General features: G+C 38.7%; 1 protein-coding gene across 1 annotated transcript in view; it reads right to left on the reverse strand.

The window, feature by feature from the left end:
* Positions 1 to 661: 661 nt before the first annotated feature.
* Positions 662 to 17,365, reverse strand: part of OXSR1 (oxidative stress responsive kinase 1) — a 75,961-nt gene continuing 59,257 nt past the window's right edge. Inside the window, exons 9-18 of the mRNA XM_019727612.2 lie at positions 16,559 to 16,607; positions 15,839 to 15,904; positions 12,976 to 13,098; positions 11,488 to 11,520; positions 10,568 to 10,699; positions 9,068 to 9,132; positions 6,686 to 6,738; positions 4,803 to 4,871; positions 3,890 to 3,954; positions 662 to 3,461 (exon numbers count right to left, since the gene is read on the reverse strand). Of these exons, the coding sequence (XP_019583171.1) occupies positions 3,387 to 3,461; positions 3,890 to 3,954; positions 4,803 to 4,871; positions 6,686 to 6,738; positions 9,068 to 9,132; positions 10,568 to 10,699; positions 11,488 to 11,520; positions 12,976 to 13,098; positions 15,839 to 15,904; positions 16,559 to 16,607 (730 nt within the window). The 3' untranslated portion in view covers positions 662 to 3,386. The remainder of the gene's footprint in view (positions 3,462 to 3,889; positions 3,955 to 4,802; positions 4,872 to 6,685; positions 6,739 to 9,067; positions 9,133 to 10,567; positions 10,700 to 11,487; positions 11,521 to 12,975; positions 13,099 to 15,838; positions 15,905 to 16,558; positions 16,608 to 17,365) is intronic.

The raw sequence follows: 17,365 nt of genomic DNA on the forward strand, positions 1-17,365 counted from the left end.
CCCCTTGCCCCCCCAGATTCCATGATCACTTCTAAATTACTGGTACCTCCTTTCTGTCCCCACAATAATCAGAGTCCACATTTACAACCTGCTTATCTTGAATGCAAATTCAATCAGATGTGTTATTGTCACTCCAAGGCTTCCAGACTTGAGCTCTAGATTACCAGGAGCCACACGCAGTCCTCTCGTGGTTCAAAGGCCATCTTCTGGTGGGAAGGACTTACGATCAGAGAGATTACTTATCTGGGAGGTGGAGGAATACGGAGGGGTCTGGAATCTTACATGAAATCCCACCATTGCAACATCAAAGCCAAATAGGGACAAGTTCAGCGCTGCTCTGAACTTTCTACTCCCAAGGACTTGAATCTGGCGTCTTTCCCCTGCCCAACAGTACGAACAGAATCAGTTAGAAAAGGTCAATACAAGGAGTTCCCTATCTCACCCTGTGAAATCCCCTTGGGCAGATCTTACCTTGCTCTCTTCCGGGATTTCAGTTTGCCCATTTGTACAAAGGTTTTAAGCTGTTGTGATTTGTAGATATATACTTTCTTTAGTTAATGTGCACTTTGGCTTTTTTCTATTCGCATGAAAAATTAAAGTTAGTAGTGACTCCCTGACCCACTCCCCACCATAGCGACTAAAGTAAAGAATCCTTACACCATGACAGACAATTTCCTCTTTATTGATTAAAAATGATGGAAACATGCAGCAAAATACAAAGTCAAAAAAAGGGGAAAAAAAGTCAAATATTTTACATCTTTCATAATCTAGCATACGTCATAAGGAGGAACCTCCATTTATTGATACACCATTATTCTATCCTCCAGATTATTAAATAGTATCATCTGGCTCTAGATTTGGTTCAAAACTTAAGCAAAAAACCCAAACAAATCCATTAGTCATTTAGAAAGACCATACATTTCACAAATAGCATTGGCACATGTTACCTTGTGCTAAAGTTAGTCCCTACCCCAGGGGCCAGTGATCCTGGGGACCTCAGGACAGAGATGTACCTTGAATCACCACTCCTGGAGAGGAGCCAGGTCACTCACTCGGTCACATGCTGTCCCACCTGGGAAGTTTCTGTTCACTTATTTTCTCAGCATCACTGCATAAGGCAGCAAAGGGAGTCCACCATACATCATGCAGAAGAAAAATAACACTGTCCTGGGTTTGGTGTCTGACTCCTAATTCCCAGCAGGGCAAAAAACGAACTGAAAGGAAAGAGAAAGCCCTAGCCCACTTCTACTGTCATGCCTGTCCCACTGCAGTTCAAAGGTAACGGCGGGCTGGAGAAATGGAACAGGAGGGTGGGCTGCCGCTTCCTCCCAGCCTGGGCTTTAGACCATCTCCAAACAGAAAGCTAGAACAGAGTGATGCTACCACCTCTTGGATTCAAAAGTACATTATGATGGGCTTGTTTGCCACCAAAACACAGACTCTAAGGTAAGCCACTAGTCTTGTGCCAAAGAGGACACTATCTTTTTTTCATACCTGTTCCAACATCTCCCTGTCCTCCCTCGACCTGCCTCCAAGAGAAAAGGAAGGAAGGAAGGAAGGAAGGAAGGAAGGAAGGAAGGAAGGAAGGAAGGAAGGAAGGAAAGAAGGAAGGAAGGAAGAAAGAAAGAAAGGGAAGCTAAATATTTTTTCCAGCAATCTAATCCATCTTCTTTACTCTCTCCAGGCTCAGCAGGCTCCCTCCTGTTAACAATCCTGCTGGGATCATAGGCTTTGGTGTCTGATCCTCTAATCTACTTCCCAACGCTCATCTCCAATTCATGCCCTTACCCTCTCCCCCACGTCCATTCCTTCCCAACATGCCTTTGCATCCAGGGTAGGTGAAGCAAGCCCAGGACTAAAACTATAAGCTCAGGATGAAATAAGAACTTTAGCAAGTCAGCTGTGGGGAAAGCTTTCAGAGATGCTACAAGAGAAAACTAGGTGAAGCCATCTTGTTACTCAGACCAACAATGCTGGAAAGGACTGAAGCCATTCTGTAAGAGGCAACTCTCCCATTTTTATGGGGCCACAGTCCCTCTTTGTGTGTTGTTTTAAGGCCAGATTGAGGACACCTTTCATATACAAAACTTGTTAGGGCTATTTGCAGTTAAGCAAAGGCTGACTGTGAAACAGTAGGACAAAAAAAAAAAATTAACCCCACTGATAATTCACATATTGCATTATGAGTGCTCTTTTTTAAAAACCTAAAGAATAATTTATATTATTTCTGTAGAAAATCAAATGAACACTGTCTACTCATAAATCCTAAAAGTCACGGCACATGTGGTTTCCCTTTCCGCCTTGGGTCAGGTTCAGCGCACCGCAGTGGGGACCCCCTCCAAAGGGTCAGTGCAGGCGAGGGGGCCGAAGGCAGGCCTCTCGGGCCCAATGTGAATCTCCTTTATTGCTGCAGAAATCTCAGCCTTGCATTTCCTCATGACTCGGAGGCCAGGCAAATTGATTCCCATGGGAGGATTGAGGAGCAGTTTTTCTTCAATTTCATTTTTTTAAATTCTGAAAATAAATACTTCCACAATGAAATGAGTTATGATTTTTCCTGTTCAAAAACCACTGCTGGGAAAATTCACGTTTGCAATCCATTCCGTGATGTTTTCTCTAAAAACAGTCTGAAGTTTTCCTTTGAAGGATCTGATGGCTGAAGTCTGACTACAGTCAGATGTTTTGCACCAGCTGAAGTTAAGGCTAGCAACCCTTTCTGGAGGGAGTGGTGAAGAGGGGTGCCTGAGAGCAGCTTCAGCAAAACGCTTAGGAACATCATGAACAAAACTAGAACACAGTTTAGGCTGCCTCCATCTGAGGCTGTGCTTTTTCCTAACAAAGGTTGCTAGAATTCACATCAGATACAAAAAAACAAAAAACAAAAAACCAAACAAACCCTAAATTAAATTCTCTGGGCTCCAGATGAACAATCAACTTCTAATTGCTACTTCAGTGGGGTAAAGAGATATCCCAAAATGCCCACATCCTGTCAGGTGTGGGAGAATAGGCAGCACGAGGAAGCCCAATATAGCTGCTACTTTCCACCCAGTGTCATCACTGGAGTAAGGCAAGATGAGCTGAGAAATCTCCCTCCTGTGCCTTGAAGCACACAGGCCGCTTCTCAGACGGAGGAAGACAGGGGACATGTGCAGTAAGTTTACAAACGGAACTCTTTAAAGGGATGCTGGCCACTGGTGATCCAACTTTTCTTTCCCTGTGGGAAAAAGGGGGAATGATGGCAGGAAGAACATAAAGAAAGACCTCTAAAGCTCCTAGCTGGGAGGTTTGTTGCTGGGTTCTTTGGCAGTAGTGGGTTTAGGCCAACAGAAGCAACAGAGATACGTATGTGTGGAATCTCCTTAGGCCGCCTCTTCCAGGGCTGTGGTTTAGCTGATGCTGAGCTGGGCAAATCCTATTAGTTTACCATCATCGGGAATATCCGAGCCTTCGACACCAGATGCCTAAGGACCAAACAAAACGAGAAGCTGTGGCTATTTATAAACAAAACTACAGGTAGCAATTAAAACTGATATGGGGACTATGAGAAGGCAGGCAGTGGGGGACAGGTCCCTGGGCTACAAACAGGAGGTGGACGAAGGTGTCTCTTCCAGAAAGGGTGGTGGCTGGGCACATAGCTGGAGTCCAGCTGGCTAACAATCTCTCCTAAGAATAGTCAAGGGCCTGAGGTAGGAGACTTCCTGGGAGGGGCAGAGGAAGGGAGGCCACTCAAAGGAAGATTTCAGCCCAGGGCTTGGGGGCACTAACTGAACACAATCACTATATTTTATAATTCTCATCACCCCGGGAATATGGAAGCTGGTCTGAAAGGGCTGCTGGTATGAAAAAAAAAAGTAAGATGGTTTAACATGGAGGAGGAAGAGATGAATACCAGTTTGAAAGTGACAGATCGATTTGACTGGGGTTCTTCCACAATTTTCTGCAAATTAGCTGCCACTGTAATCATACAAACAGAGAAAGTAATGAGAAGCTTAGTAAATCCACTTTCAACCATATTTTAAGAACTTAAATCGTAGTTTAGAATCTTCTATGTACAATCAAAATGGAAGCAGAAAGATAAACCACTCCCCAAATGAAAGTATCTTTTAACTCAACTTCAAGTAGCACAAATACATCTTGAATCATTGTCATATTAACTTTCTTTAGCATGCTGTATTAACTTAGGAAAGACACTCAGGTGAAAGAAGTATGATTTGTTTATTCAGGGGCCAGAAAGCCCCAGACTGGGAATCAGCAAACTATGGCCTGTGGCCTATTTCTATTCTGCCTGTGAGTTAAGGGTGGTTAAAAACAACAGACACTGTACATGGCCCCCAAAGCCTAAACTATTACTAGCTGGCCCTTTACAGAAAAACTTTGCTGATGTTCCCTAGACATTGGTCTTTTCCTTCAGTAATATGTACCTATGGCCTGTGTCTTCCTGCTTTTTCTAGGACTATATCTCTAAGGATTTTTGCTTACCTCAGCTCCACAAAAGTAGAGTTCATCATCCAAAATGGGTCAGACACAGCCAAACTTAAATTAACTTGTGACTTTTGCCATCACTTCTACCAGGGTCTCTCAAAGAACTGGGTGTGCTTTCGCTTACTATCTTCGGGGGTCACAAAGCAAACTCAGAAGTGAGATTTTTGTTGTAAGGACCTGTCCCCAAGAACTGTTAGTTCAGCCAAGCTAAGAACCATTTCAAGAATCGTTAGACATGCTCAGTGGAATCAAAGCCTAGTATTCTTGGTCCTAACTGCACAGACGGAGACACAGGGGCACAAAGGCACAAAGCAAGTTACCTATTACTAAATCCCTTCCATCGACCAGGCCAGCAGAAATGAGTTCCTGAGAGACACCTTCCGCTGTATCTGCAAGGACAAAAAAGATGTGCTCCATTTCTGGTACATGCATGTCACTGCTAACTCTCAGAGCGGATGCTGGCGCTGCCAGATTTCAGCTGCTAAATCTACAGGACCACGAAGGCAGGCAGGAGTCTTCCTCCCGCTCAAAGGTTTTTCCTACGACTGAGATTATTTTATGTGAGGGATTCTCACAGGTCTAGCGAGAGGGCCAAATCAATACCACCAGATGGCAAATCTCAGCTCAATGTAAAGATAACTTTCTAGATAATGGTGTAACTTAGGTGGGTTCAGGCCCTTCCTGGGAGAGCACCTGACAGTGATGCTGCAGAAGAAAACTCCTATTCTGAGGGCAGGCCTGGACCTGAGCCCAGTGAGCTCTGAGACATGATGACGAGCATGCACCATCTCCAGGGCTAATAATAAAAGTGATTTTTTTTCTCAATTACGTCTTGAGAGAACTAAATGTAATTTCTTCTCTTTGGGGGTCATACTCCATGCTTTTTGCTAAAATCATTTTCTTTTTTCTTCTGGTGGGCTTCTCTTCATATTTACTTATTCCAGGTGGTATAATCTGAGCAATGGGTGTACCAAGAAACTGAAGATGAGGAGAGTATCCCCAATTACTTTCACCTCTGACTCAGTGGGGCTGCCTCCTGAAGACTGAACACTGAACCCCTCAGAGGGGATGGGAGGACTGGGGAAGGGTTGTGCACACATTTGAGCAGATGACCAGAGATTTAAATTAGTTCTTTAAAATGTAACTCTGCCTGGCTTTAGAAAAGTAAAACGGGTACACCTCGGTACATCTTCATCTGTTCTCTTTAATAGTTGTTGATGATACTGAGACAGCAAGAAGAGTAAGCATGGCACACAGGCCAGATATCAGTTGGCTGCTGGCCACTTCCCAAATCTGAACTGTGAGTAACGAAGGCAACAAGCCTTGTCCCAGGGAGAAGCTCATGGCTAAAAACTATGCATGACGGGGCTTAGCTTCAGCCTCAGAGAGGAGACTGGAAGCCTTGTTTCTTCTTTATTGTCATGGAAGACAACCATGTTCAGTGGTAAGAGCAAGAACTTTGCACTCTGACAGATCTGCGTTTGAATTCCAGCTACACCTCTTCCCAGCTGTGTGAACTGCAACAAGTTACTTCACCTCTCTCTAAGCACTGATTTCATCACCTATACAATGTGGATAGTAATCTTTCCTTATGAGGCTGTATTGAGAATTTAATGAGATAATGCTTAGCACACGCCTGGCCTAAAGTAAGCAGTCAATTAGAGCTATATTAATTACTGTTAGTATTAAACAGTTAACCCTGAACAATGCAGGGGGCGGGTTGGGGGCTCTGATCACCAGTGTAGTCGGATAACTTTGGACTCCACAAAAACTTAACCACTAAGAGCTTACTGTTGACTGGAAGCCTTACCACTAACATAAAAAGTCAATTAATACATATTTTGTATGTTATATGTATTATATGCTTCATTCTAACAATAAAGTAAGCTTAGTAACATTCTCCTAACGTTATTAAGAAAATCGTAAGGAAGACAAAAATACATTTACAGTATTTTTTAAAAATCCACGTATAAGCGGACCCACGCAGTTCAAACCCATGTTGTTCAAAGGTCAACTGTACTAGAATTTCTAAATGAAGTTAGTAGTAACTAAATTGCGTTTTTATTTTATTCATATGCTTCCATAACTCTTTAAATCAGGAACACTTGTATAATCCTGTAACAGCAAAATATATCTAAAGGACAAAAACTTCACCACACATTTCATTAAACAAATTAGAAGTTATTTTGTTTCAATGCCTCACCTCTCCCAGGAGTAAATTCGAATCGAATATCATTTAGTTCCTTTTTTGAATTCCTATGAAAGAAAACAGAATGTGTAAAATCAATTTCTGAATTTACGCATACAGACTCTGCCAACATATATTAGGAAAGCTGTGCCTCCACAAAGATTGCTCTATTCCCACAGATCATACGATTTGTCCTAATGAGCTCACGCTGCAGGGCTCAGAGCAAGCAACTCACAGTGATCATCTGATTGTCCGACAAACCTTTTAACATATGTCCTCCAGTGATCGATATAAAAAACTCATGTTTTTATATCCCTACTCCCATCCTTATTCCCAGTAAGATGATCATATAAAACCAAGAGGAAAATGTGTCTGAGCACAGGGAGGTGTGATTAAACTGGCATAGGATGCCCTTTTCAGCCTCACCTCCACTCCCACCCCACTCTCCCTATGCTTAGGAGAGTCCCTGTTCAAACCTGTAACTGGTGAGGGGCAGTTACAGTGATCACGCACCACACACACCATGTACTGAGATTAACCAGCCTCCCTGGAGATTCTGGCTGAAGGTGGAGAAATTAGAACATTATGTCTAAAGGCAGACACGCCTGATCACTTAGGATCCGAATCTATTTTTTATCTAAACAATGCAGAGGGCTTAGGTGTATCTGACAAATACTTGAGGATGTTACTGAAATTGTGCCTAAAATACAGCTACCCATCTCCAACACAACCTGCCCCAAGGTGACTTTTCCCCTGCACTTCACCTCCTTTGTGCATTTGCATACACAGACTTTCACTTCTGCATGTATACTACCTTAAATTTGTTTTTAGCTATGTTAGTACATAATACAAATCAACTTCGAACCTCGACTTGATTACCAAGTGAGGCATTTCATTTTCTCTTTTCTTGGTATCCTTCCATAATAGCCAAAAGTGCTACATGTAGTCTGCTGCCTACATAACTGTTCAGTTATTCTTTCTGAAACCAGAATAAAATTAAGATAGACTGTTCAGCATCATTTTAGTTATTTATCTGGCAGGCCAAACACAAACACCTTCAAAGACAATATGCTAACTGGATTAAACCTCTTCTAAACATTTAACTTCAAAGTCTTTATTACTGAGAATAAGAATCTAGCCTAGTCTTCCATAAGCAGGGTCGCAATAGAGTCCATTAAAAAAACCCACCTTCTCAAAAGCTAACTATGTCACTTAAAAAAGTACCTTCTCCACCTTCCTGAAGCACATGTCAAATAGAATTTTTGTACTGTCTATTAACTGCTATATAACTGCTATAAGATTTCTAAAGAAAATTTTGAAAAGACACAAGTGGTATTCTTTATGTACAATTAAAATAGGATAAGATTATCAAAACATTCTATTAATTCAGAACTATTTGAGATAAAACGAGGTTTACTGAATAAGCTTCTGTAAAGGAAAGGTAACCAAATCTGCTTTCTTCATATTTATAGCATAATTTCATTGCTCCTAGTGGTAAAATCAAAACATGCTCAAAACAGCTCTTGCTGTCTTTATCTCTAATTATGGTCATACCAAGAGGAAGGAATTAGGCAATGGTAATTCAGTGGAACTATTTTTAAAATGTTACTAATAGTTAAAGAAGGCCTGAGCTACCTCAGGTGATGCTTTTGAAATTAATTTTTTAAAATGCATTTATGAGTACAAAGACCTCAGTAGAGCAATACAACAGCCATAGCTATTCAGACAGCTAATACAACAGACAAGAATGCTCTTGAATCCTAATCCAACTATCTGCAGAGGGAGAAAGGGTTAAAATAAACAGATCACCACCGATGCCACTTCCTGTGAATTGATTGTCAGGGACTCTCCAGATGCCCCAACCAAGAACTATCAATTAAGAATACTTACTGTAAAATAGAGAAAAAGACTAAAAACATGCTTAGAGGTTTTTCCTTTCATCTTTTTAAGAACAAGGCCTTTATTTGATTTATCATGATCAGAAAGCGCTCCACTCTTGGGTTAGTTGGTCTCAGAGTCCATGACCTTTATATGGTCATAATCACAAGACTAATTTTGCAGATACATCAACTAGTGCTGCTCCCCTAAAAACTGTTCCTCAAATACAGATCACACTCCTAACTTAAATAGCTATCCTGCAAACGCAAAGTCGTCACTGTTAGTGGAGAAACAACCAAGAGAATGTGAGTTATCAGTTGACTTGTTAACCCCAGGGACTCACAATGTTGCTATTATTTCTCAGGGAAACAATACACCTACAAGCCAACTTGCTGCTGGAAGGACATACAATCCTATCCAGTTACTCTCAGGCACAGACTATTGGAATAAGGAGTAACTTTCGAAGAGAAAACAGCATATTCGCAATATTCAGAAAACAAAACAAAAATGTCTGCTTACCTTAATCTTAGTACTAGACTGATGGGGATCTTGGTTTCTTGTGAACTTGCTCCTGAAGAATCAGCCTAAAAAGCATTGAAAGGTATAAAGTCATTGCATGGACTATTAAGCATGGAGGTGACTAATGGTCATCTGTAGAGGAATCATCCACTTGGCAGCAATTTTCTTCAACTCCAGGTGAGGCCATCCTAGTCCCCAGGGCATTCCCTGCAGTGGGAGGACATGCACGCCAAGGAAGCAACCAGAGCTGAACGTCAGCCTGAGTCGAACACAATTAGAAAGATAATTCTCAAACCCACATGAAGTTCTATATGTAGCCACATTTCAATTTTATATTTCTCAGATCCCTGTTCCCCTCGACAAGGGTGAAAAACACGAAGCTGGGTTCTTCCCGTTTAAAAAAATCTCCCAGTGTAACATATGGAAACACACAGGGAGGATCTAAATTGGCTGCCCCTTCAGGAAGCCACCCAATTTGGAGATTCCAGGTCTTTTAAGGGCTAAACTAATCCTCTCTAAAACCTGGACAATCATCCCTTGCTTAGTGGAGGGATATACATTCTACTTAAGTTGTTTGTAAAATGAACTCCATCTTTCTATCAGTTTCATAAGACAACTGTATCTTTTCCCACATGGGCAGACATGGAAAGCTTGGGTGATGAAAAGGTTAAATGAAGTCAGTACCACGACAAACTGGAAGCGCTCAAAGCGGTGGTTCTAAAGGCAGACCACCACTGGGGTGTACAAAAATGGCAATTCTGATTTTTTCTATTTCTTTCCATCTAAAATGTTAGGGGGGAAAAAAAGGAACCTCTAATATTTAATAAATGAACAGACTCTGAAACCCTTACTCTAACCATAGAGCATAAGGTCACATGCTACATACAGTATTTGAGGGTCCTTAAGGAAACGAGTGGGAGCTACTCAGCGGGGCAGGGGGAAAGTGCGGGGGGGAGGGGGGGATGAGGCCTTTGTTCCCTTGGCTGCTTTCAGAAATTTGTGCGTCTGATTATGTGGATTTATAGATTACATTACCTCATCTTAATAAAACCAACCCTTACAAAACTGACAAATATCTTAAAAAGAATAATACAGGAAAATCATGGATGGGAGACAGTATTAATAAATACAAACAAAATAAATAAGTGAACAAAAAGAAAACAAAACAGCTAACAATTCTCCAAGTGTCAAGAAGAACTCAGTCAGCTGCATTCTCAAGTAAAACATAATAATGATCTAGTAAAAATCTGACAAGAAATTAACACCCAAATTTTTGATGTTTGGAATGTTTCTATCATGAACTTATTTTGTTACTGAAAAACCTTTGTGATACTTGCAAAACTCTCTTAACTGCCTACATTACAACTGTGAAAACAGAATTTCTAACTTGTTTCAAACCCTACCAAGACATCAACCTATTACAGTGTGTGTGTTCCACATTACTCTCTGCTTTCTTCATTGACCCAGAAGGTTGACCACTAAAGCGTGTCCCTGCTTTACCTGAGCTGTTTTTGCTGGCTCTGTGGGGGGCTGGAGAGAGACTTGAGTTGGCTGTGCAGGCTGAGGTAGATGACCAGAAATCTGTTCTGGAACTTGAAGTACAGTACCCTCGGGATCAGGTGTTGGAAACAGCTGTAACAGAAACATACACAACTGCAGGTCCGCAAATAATGTCGTTTTGTTCAAAGTCACTGAATGAGGTTGGCTGCACCTCAAAAATCTATGCACTCTTTTGTGTCTGGCTTCTCTCACTTAGCATAGTTTTTTGAGGTTCAGTGATACTGTAGTATTTTAGTCTCCCCTAGGGATTAGAAACATAGAAGTTTTTATGTTTCAGAAATAAAGACCATAAAAACAAAACACCTATATTTAACTGTTCCTGTGGATGGCAATGAGATATTTTTAGAAGAGAAAAGCTTATATGGTATATATGCCTTGCTTGGCTTGTTTAGATCAGGTTAGACTGCAATGTAATGACTAAACAACTTCAGGTTTTCTGATTAAGCAAAACTTCATTTTAAAAAATAAAATGAGTTCAATGGTACCAATTTACTGCCAAAGTCCATTCAAACTCAGATAAAATCCACTGGTATAAATTCTCATTCCCATTTAGGCACATACCGTGTTTCCCAGAAAATAAGACCTAGCCAGACAATCAGCTCTAATGCGTCTTTTGGAGCATTAATATAAGACCCGGTCTTATTTTACTGTAAGTAAAATAAGGTCTTATAGTAATAAGGTCTTATAAGGTCTTATAGTAAAATAAGACCGGGTCTTATATTAATTTTTGCTCCAAAAGACGCATCAGAGCTGATTGTCCGGCTAGGTCTTATTTTCGGGGAAACACAGTACAAAAAGAATGTGCTTAACAATAAAACAAAACCCTATGCTTTAACAATTCAAAAACCACTGCTACTTACCTCAGAATTTGATAATTCTTTCACTCGGGGAGACTAAAAGAAAGACAAAAAAAAGGAGGCTTGTTAACGCAAAACTCGTATTAGTTATAGTCAGTTCCAAACTGCAAGGAATATTGAAATGCAAGTCAACTCCACTTCATTTTGATCCATACATTCACTCACCAGTAACTCTAGTGAAAGTTTTCTGGAAAAGGAAAACTATTGTGATATTATTGTATTCTTTGTCCAGGTGGCCTATAATGCATCAGTGTACTTACAGTATTTGAAAAGGTCACAACTTGAGATTCCTAGCAAACATAATGGGACCGAGTTCTCAGCAGGGAGGTTGCATTCCTCAAAGTACAATTCTTTCTATTAATCATGAACATATTATATGCATAATACCCCAGACCAAAGGTAAACCTTCAAGCTAATTATTCAACCCATTCTCACCCAAGAGTAATTTGGATTATGGGCTTTAATGGAGAAAACTCTTGAACCAAAATTGAAACAACCAATTATAATCTTCCACATGAAAATCTAAGTTAAAATTTATTTAGTAAATTGTAACAGTTAGTAGTAATTCTGGATACAGACACTGGAGAATACAAAAACAAAAAAACAAAAACAAAACAATCTTAACATGTCTCTAAACAAATAACAATTTATGGTAAATTCTACCAAATACAGAGTTAGACTACTTAAAAGGTTAGTTTAGGTTTCTTTCCTTTCTTTTTTTTAAAGTTTTCATCACCATTTTATTAAGGAGACTCAAGGTTCAGGTAATAGCTAATGCATCACAGCAAGCATATGGCCAACCAAAACCTTTTTTTCTAAACTTTATATTTGGAAAAAAATTTCAAACTTATAAAAAAGTCGTTAGAATAAGCACAATGAAAAGGACATCCCTTACTCAGTCACCTTTTTTCCTCTTTGCTTTATTATTTAGATGCTCACTTTCACTCTGTTTTTCTTCCAATACAGGATGCAGTCTGGGATCATGTATGGCAGTTAGCTGTCATGTCTCGTTAAGATCTTTTACATCTGGCACATAAATACCTTTGAAGAATATATCTACCCCCAAAAACACACGGGCGCGCCACCCAGGATATACCAATTAAAGAAGTGATATACTACAACTCTTCAGACAGATTAGCAGACCTCAGGAACAACGCTCCTATTGTTACTCTTTCAAGTTCACTAATCTTTTCTTCTGCAATGCCTAATCAGCCATTAATCCTACCTAGTGCATTTTCATCTCAGACACTATAGTTTTCTTCTTTAGATTTGGGGCATATGTATAAACTCTAAATATTATATTCGAACAGACCTGCCAGCAAAATTAACTGGGCTCCTGTTGTTAATCAGTTGTTCAAAAAATTCTGCCACTTGCATTTTTTATATTTTAGCTCGTTAAGCTGAACAGAACCACAGAATACAATAGTATCTCAGAGGCTTCAGACAAAAAGATAGAGCTCTAGCTAAAATATATAGTTTAACAAAAGTTACCCTGAGTTGTGAAATTGCTGCTTTCCCTTCCTCACTTTCTTCATCAAATTCGTCATCACTCCACTCCCAACCGCCATCTTCTGTCTTATGAAGACGGCCACTGGAACCTGGTACTCTCCGAACCTGCTCGTTGGAAGAGATGAGTGAATTATGGTAATATTTGACATTTACTACATAGAAAAGTCAGTCATATTTTCCTCTCCTTCTGTTACTTCAACACAGTAAGCAGATAATCATTTTCCCCAGAAGCATCCTCCACCACTCGCTCTCTGTTCACAATCTCTACTCCTTCTTTACTCACAACCACTGACTTTCCCTATACGTAGTTCTGTGCTCTGGGCCCAAAGATCATTCAAGTCCTTATGTGAAGTCACAGGTCAAATCTGATCAATGGCTTCATGACCAGAGATGTTTAAAAAAAAAAAAAAGGTTAAGTCTCCCAAATAAATAAACCCAAGATAAAAAATATTCTGTTTTTTCTTTTTAATTTTAATCTTTGAAATCACAGTTACACCTATACAGTTTTAAGAGTACTATAGCTGCGTAAGTTTTCGTAAGAAAAACAACAATCTCCTACCTTTCATCCTTTGCCCCACAAGCAACCACTTTCAACTCATTTTAGCTTTTACTTTCGGAATTTATATTAATCTCTCCACGTAACGTGTTCTTATTATTACCTGTTGGTGTTTTTGGTTTTAGGAATTATCTATTGGACTTCCCACTAGGGAAGATGAGAATTTAACCCCATTACCAACCCCCTACTCTTTTCTCAAGATACGCGTATACTGTAATTTCGGTTAAATCAATATTCAGTGTTTACATAACATGATTATATAATTCATACAGCTGAGCCTTATTGTATATTATAGTTACTTTTCTTTCCTGCATAACATCTTTGTTTCCCCTGGAATTATTTCTATGTACTTGTTACATTTACCCTCCAATTCTCTCCCAGCTATGTAAATCTTCTCACCACGTTCATACACATTACGTATTTTATATCAGTATGACCTTCTTGAGGAAGCCTCCTGATCTGCTCTATCCTAGAAAGGTTTCACACCAGGTCTGGTACTTTAGATCTCACTCTACCATCATCTAGAGGACCATGCTTCCCGGATCACATGATTTCCCTGTTCTTACTTTAAGCACTTCCTCCACTACTAGCATGGCTCATTTCCTAAAGCCATGCATTTCTGAATACATCTTGATTCCATCTCCACATTTCACTCAGTTTGCCTGGTAAAAAACAGTCTGGGCTAGGAATCATTTTCTTTGACTATGTTGAACATAACTGCTCCATTATGATCTGGCTTCCAGAGGTACTACTGAGGTCATTACGACTCCGGATCCTGTCTGTAATCTTTCCCCCTTCTCTGGAAGGCTATAAAATCTTCTTTTTGCCTCTAGTATTCTGAGCTATCATGGTAATAGGCTTTAGGATTGGTCTATTTTCATTCATTGTGCTGGCTTTCCCAATCTGGAAATTCATGACCACCAGTTTTAGAAATTTTTCTAGAATTATTTCTTCAGTGATTTCCTTACTTACTTGTTTTTTCAGTTTTCCTTTTCTGGAACTCTTTTTACTCAAATGTTGAACCTTCTCAAATGATCCTCTAATGTTCTCATCTTTTCTCTCCTGCTTATTTATATCTTGGCCTTTTAGCTCCGTTTTCTGGGAATTCCCTCAACTTTACCCTATAGCCTTTGTACTGAGTTGTTTCATTTGTTCTATGTTTTCTGTTTCCAAGAGCTTTTTGTTGGTGGTGCCATACTCTAGATGCTTTTTCTTTTTAAAGTAACAACTTTATTGAGATATAATTCACATACCACATACTTGACTGATTTAAGGTATACAATTTGATGTTTTTTAGTATATTCAGAGTTGTGAAACCTCCATAATAAAATTTAGATTATTTTTATCACTCACTCCCTACCCTTGGAAAAAAACACCATACTCATTATCAGTCACTGCCCATTTCTCTACAATCCTTCCAGCCCTAGGCAACGACTATAACCTACTTTGTTTCTATACATTTGCCTAGTTTGGGCATTTCATATAAATGGAATCGTACAGTATGTATGTGGTCTTTTGTAACTAACTGGCTTCTTTCAATTAACATAATGTTTTTAAGTTTCATCCATATTGTGGCATGTATCAGTACTTCATTCCTTTTTATTGCCAAATTATATTCCATTGTATAGATACATTTTATATATTCATCAGTCCACGGACATTCAGGTTGTTTATACTTTTTAGTTATTATGAATAACGCTGCTATGCACATCTGTGTACTTACTTTTGTGTGTACATGTTTTTAATTCTCTTTGACATGTCTAAGAGTAGAAATGTTGGGTCATATGGCAACTGTGTTTAGCCTTTTGAGGAATTGCCAGACTACTTTCTAAAGTGGCTGCATCATTTGACATTCACATTAGTATGTGAGGATTCCAATTTCTCCACATCTTTATCAATACTTATTATTGTCTGCCTTTTTTATTATAGTCATTCTACTGGGTGTGAAGTGGTATCTTCACTGTTTTCGTATGGTGTGAGGAAAGGGCCTAACTTCACAACTCACTCTGGTAGTTGCAAACAGTGATTTAACATAGTATAGAATGCATCCATCAATTGTCTAACATACCTTTTCCTCGTACTAGATACCAGAGTAACAAATACTTAGGCATGCAGTAGACTAATGATATTTGCTGAATGAATATATCAAAAGAATGCTAAAGAAAGGATCGAAAGAAAATGATTAATACTTATACAGTTATCAAAGTATTACTTAACATACATACTATCAAAATGCAAAAGTAAATTCTTAAGTTATTTTCCAGGAAACTGAGCAAAAGCTCCATTTACCTTTCTAGCTCTTTCAGTAATGGTTGGTGCTCTCTGCAATATTTTTTCTTGAAGAAACTCTTTATTCTGGAAAGGAAAAATAAGTATTTTCTTCTTACAAGATGTTTTTATTGAACCAAAAAAACTGACAAAGAAATGTTCACGACAATTAAAATGTGACATAGTAAGTGTTTTACAAGAAAGTTTGGAAAAAAGCTTCCATTCTTTTATTCTGACGCTCCTTTAGTACATTACCACCATGGGTTTATAAACTGAGACAGAGCTTTAGTGTACTGTATAAACCAGTATCTATAAAAAGTTTGCTTTACCATACATCCTTTGGGATCATAGTCCCATATTTACAACTACAGTAACATCCCATTTATCTGGTATCTTTGGGAAATGAGATGTTTACCAATTCAGTAGTAAACCTCGAAAGGAGAGTTCAGTATTTTTCACAGATTATATTTATAACGGAAAAATTTAATATTCACTGTTCCTGTTATATGTTTAAACTGTTGACATTTAAATTAATTTATATGAAAATAATTTACTTATTCTAAAGGATATATCTTAATTATCAAAGATTGTATAGATAGTGCCCTTAGCAATTATTTGATCTACTATCATTCTTCTAAATATAATTATTTTAAGATAATGCAATTTCTGAGCAGTGAATCTAATTTAGGTAACTTAGAAAGATCAAATGGATACATAAAATCAAAAGTCAGAATTTCCTACCTTCGCTTTTTGGAAAAATTTGTGCCTCAACAGTTCTGCTGCTGTTGGTCTAAAACCAGAAAAGAAAGTTTTTATAGTTATTTCAAGTGTAATGTGGTATTTTATCTTCAAAAATGAGAAAATGATTTCTTGAGCAACAAGATTAAAAACTCAGTGTACTCCATTTTCCTTAACCTGCTAAAAAGAAAAAAGTAGGATAAACTCGGTATAAGACATTGAGTGGAATAAAAACTCAAATAGAAATGTTCTGATAATAATTATTGTAAGTTCTTTGAAAAATTCATTAGTGAAATGTTTCTTTTGGAAGCATGATTTCTTAGAGGCTTCTAATATATCTGCTATTTAATATGATTTCCCAAGAAATAGACTAGACAATGTTTACTTTAAAGAGGCATAAAAATACATCTAAACTCACCAAGTCCTGGGCTTTTTGCTATGTGGCTGCCTGCCAGCCTTCAACGTAGGTAACCATGTCTTATAATAGATTTCATAATTTCCCTTTAAAAATTGCAGATTCTTAAATTAATATATATTTCCCAAATTTAACTCCATTTTTAACTCAACTCTACACAGTCTTACTTCCTTTGAGTAAAGGCATCATTACCAACTTTACAAACTTTTAAATAAGTATGATTAAGAATAAACAATACTACACTTGAGAGATTAGACCTGATTACGCCACACACCCACCATAGAATCCTGAGCAAATCACTTCGCTAAGATTCAGGATTACCTGGCCAAGTCCCTAAAAACAGTGGTTCTTAAACACTGCTGTGCATTCTATCTGGGAGCTTAAAAAACACCCCG

Source organism: Rhinolophus sinicus, linkage group LG10, assembly GCF_036562045.2.
Source record: "Rhinolophus sinicus isolate RSC01 linkage group LG10, ASM3656204v1, whole genome shotgun sequence".
NCBI classification, from domain to species: Eukaryota; Metazoa; Chordata; class Mammalia; order Chiroptera; family Rhinolophidae; genus Rhinolophus; species Rhinolophus sinicus.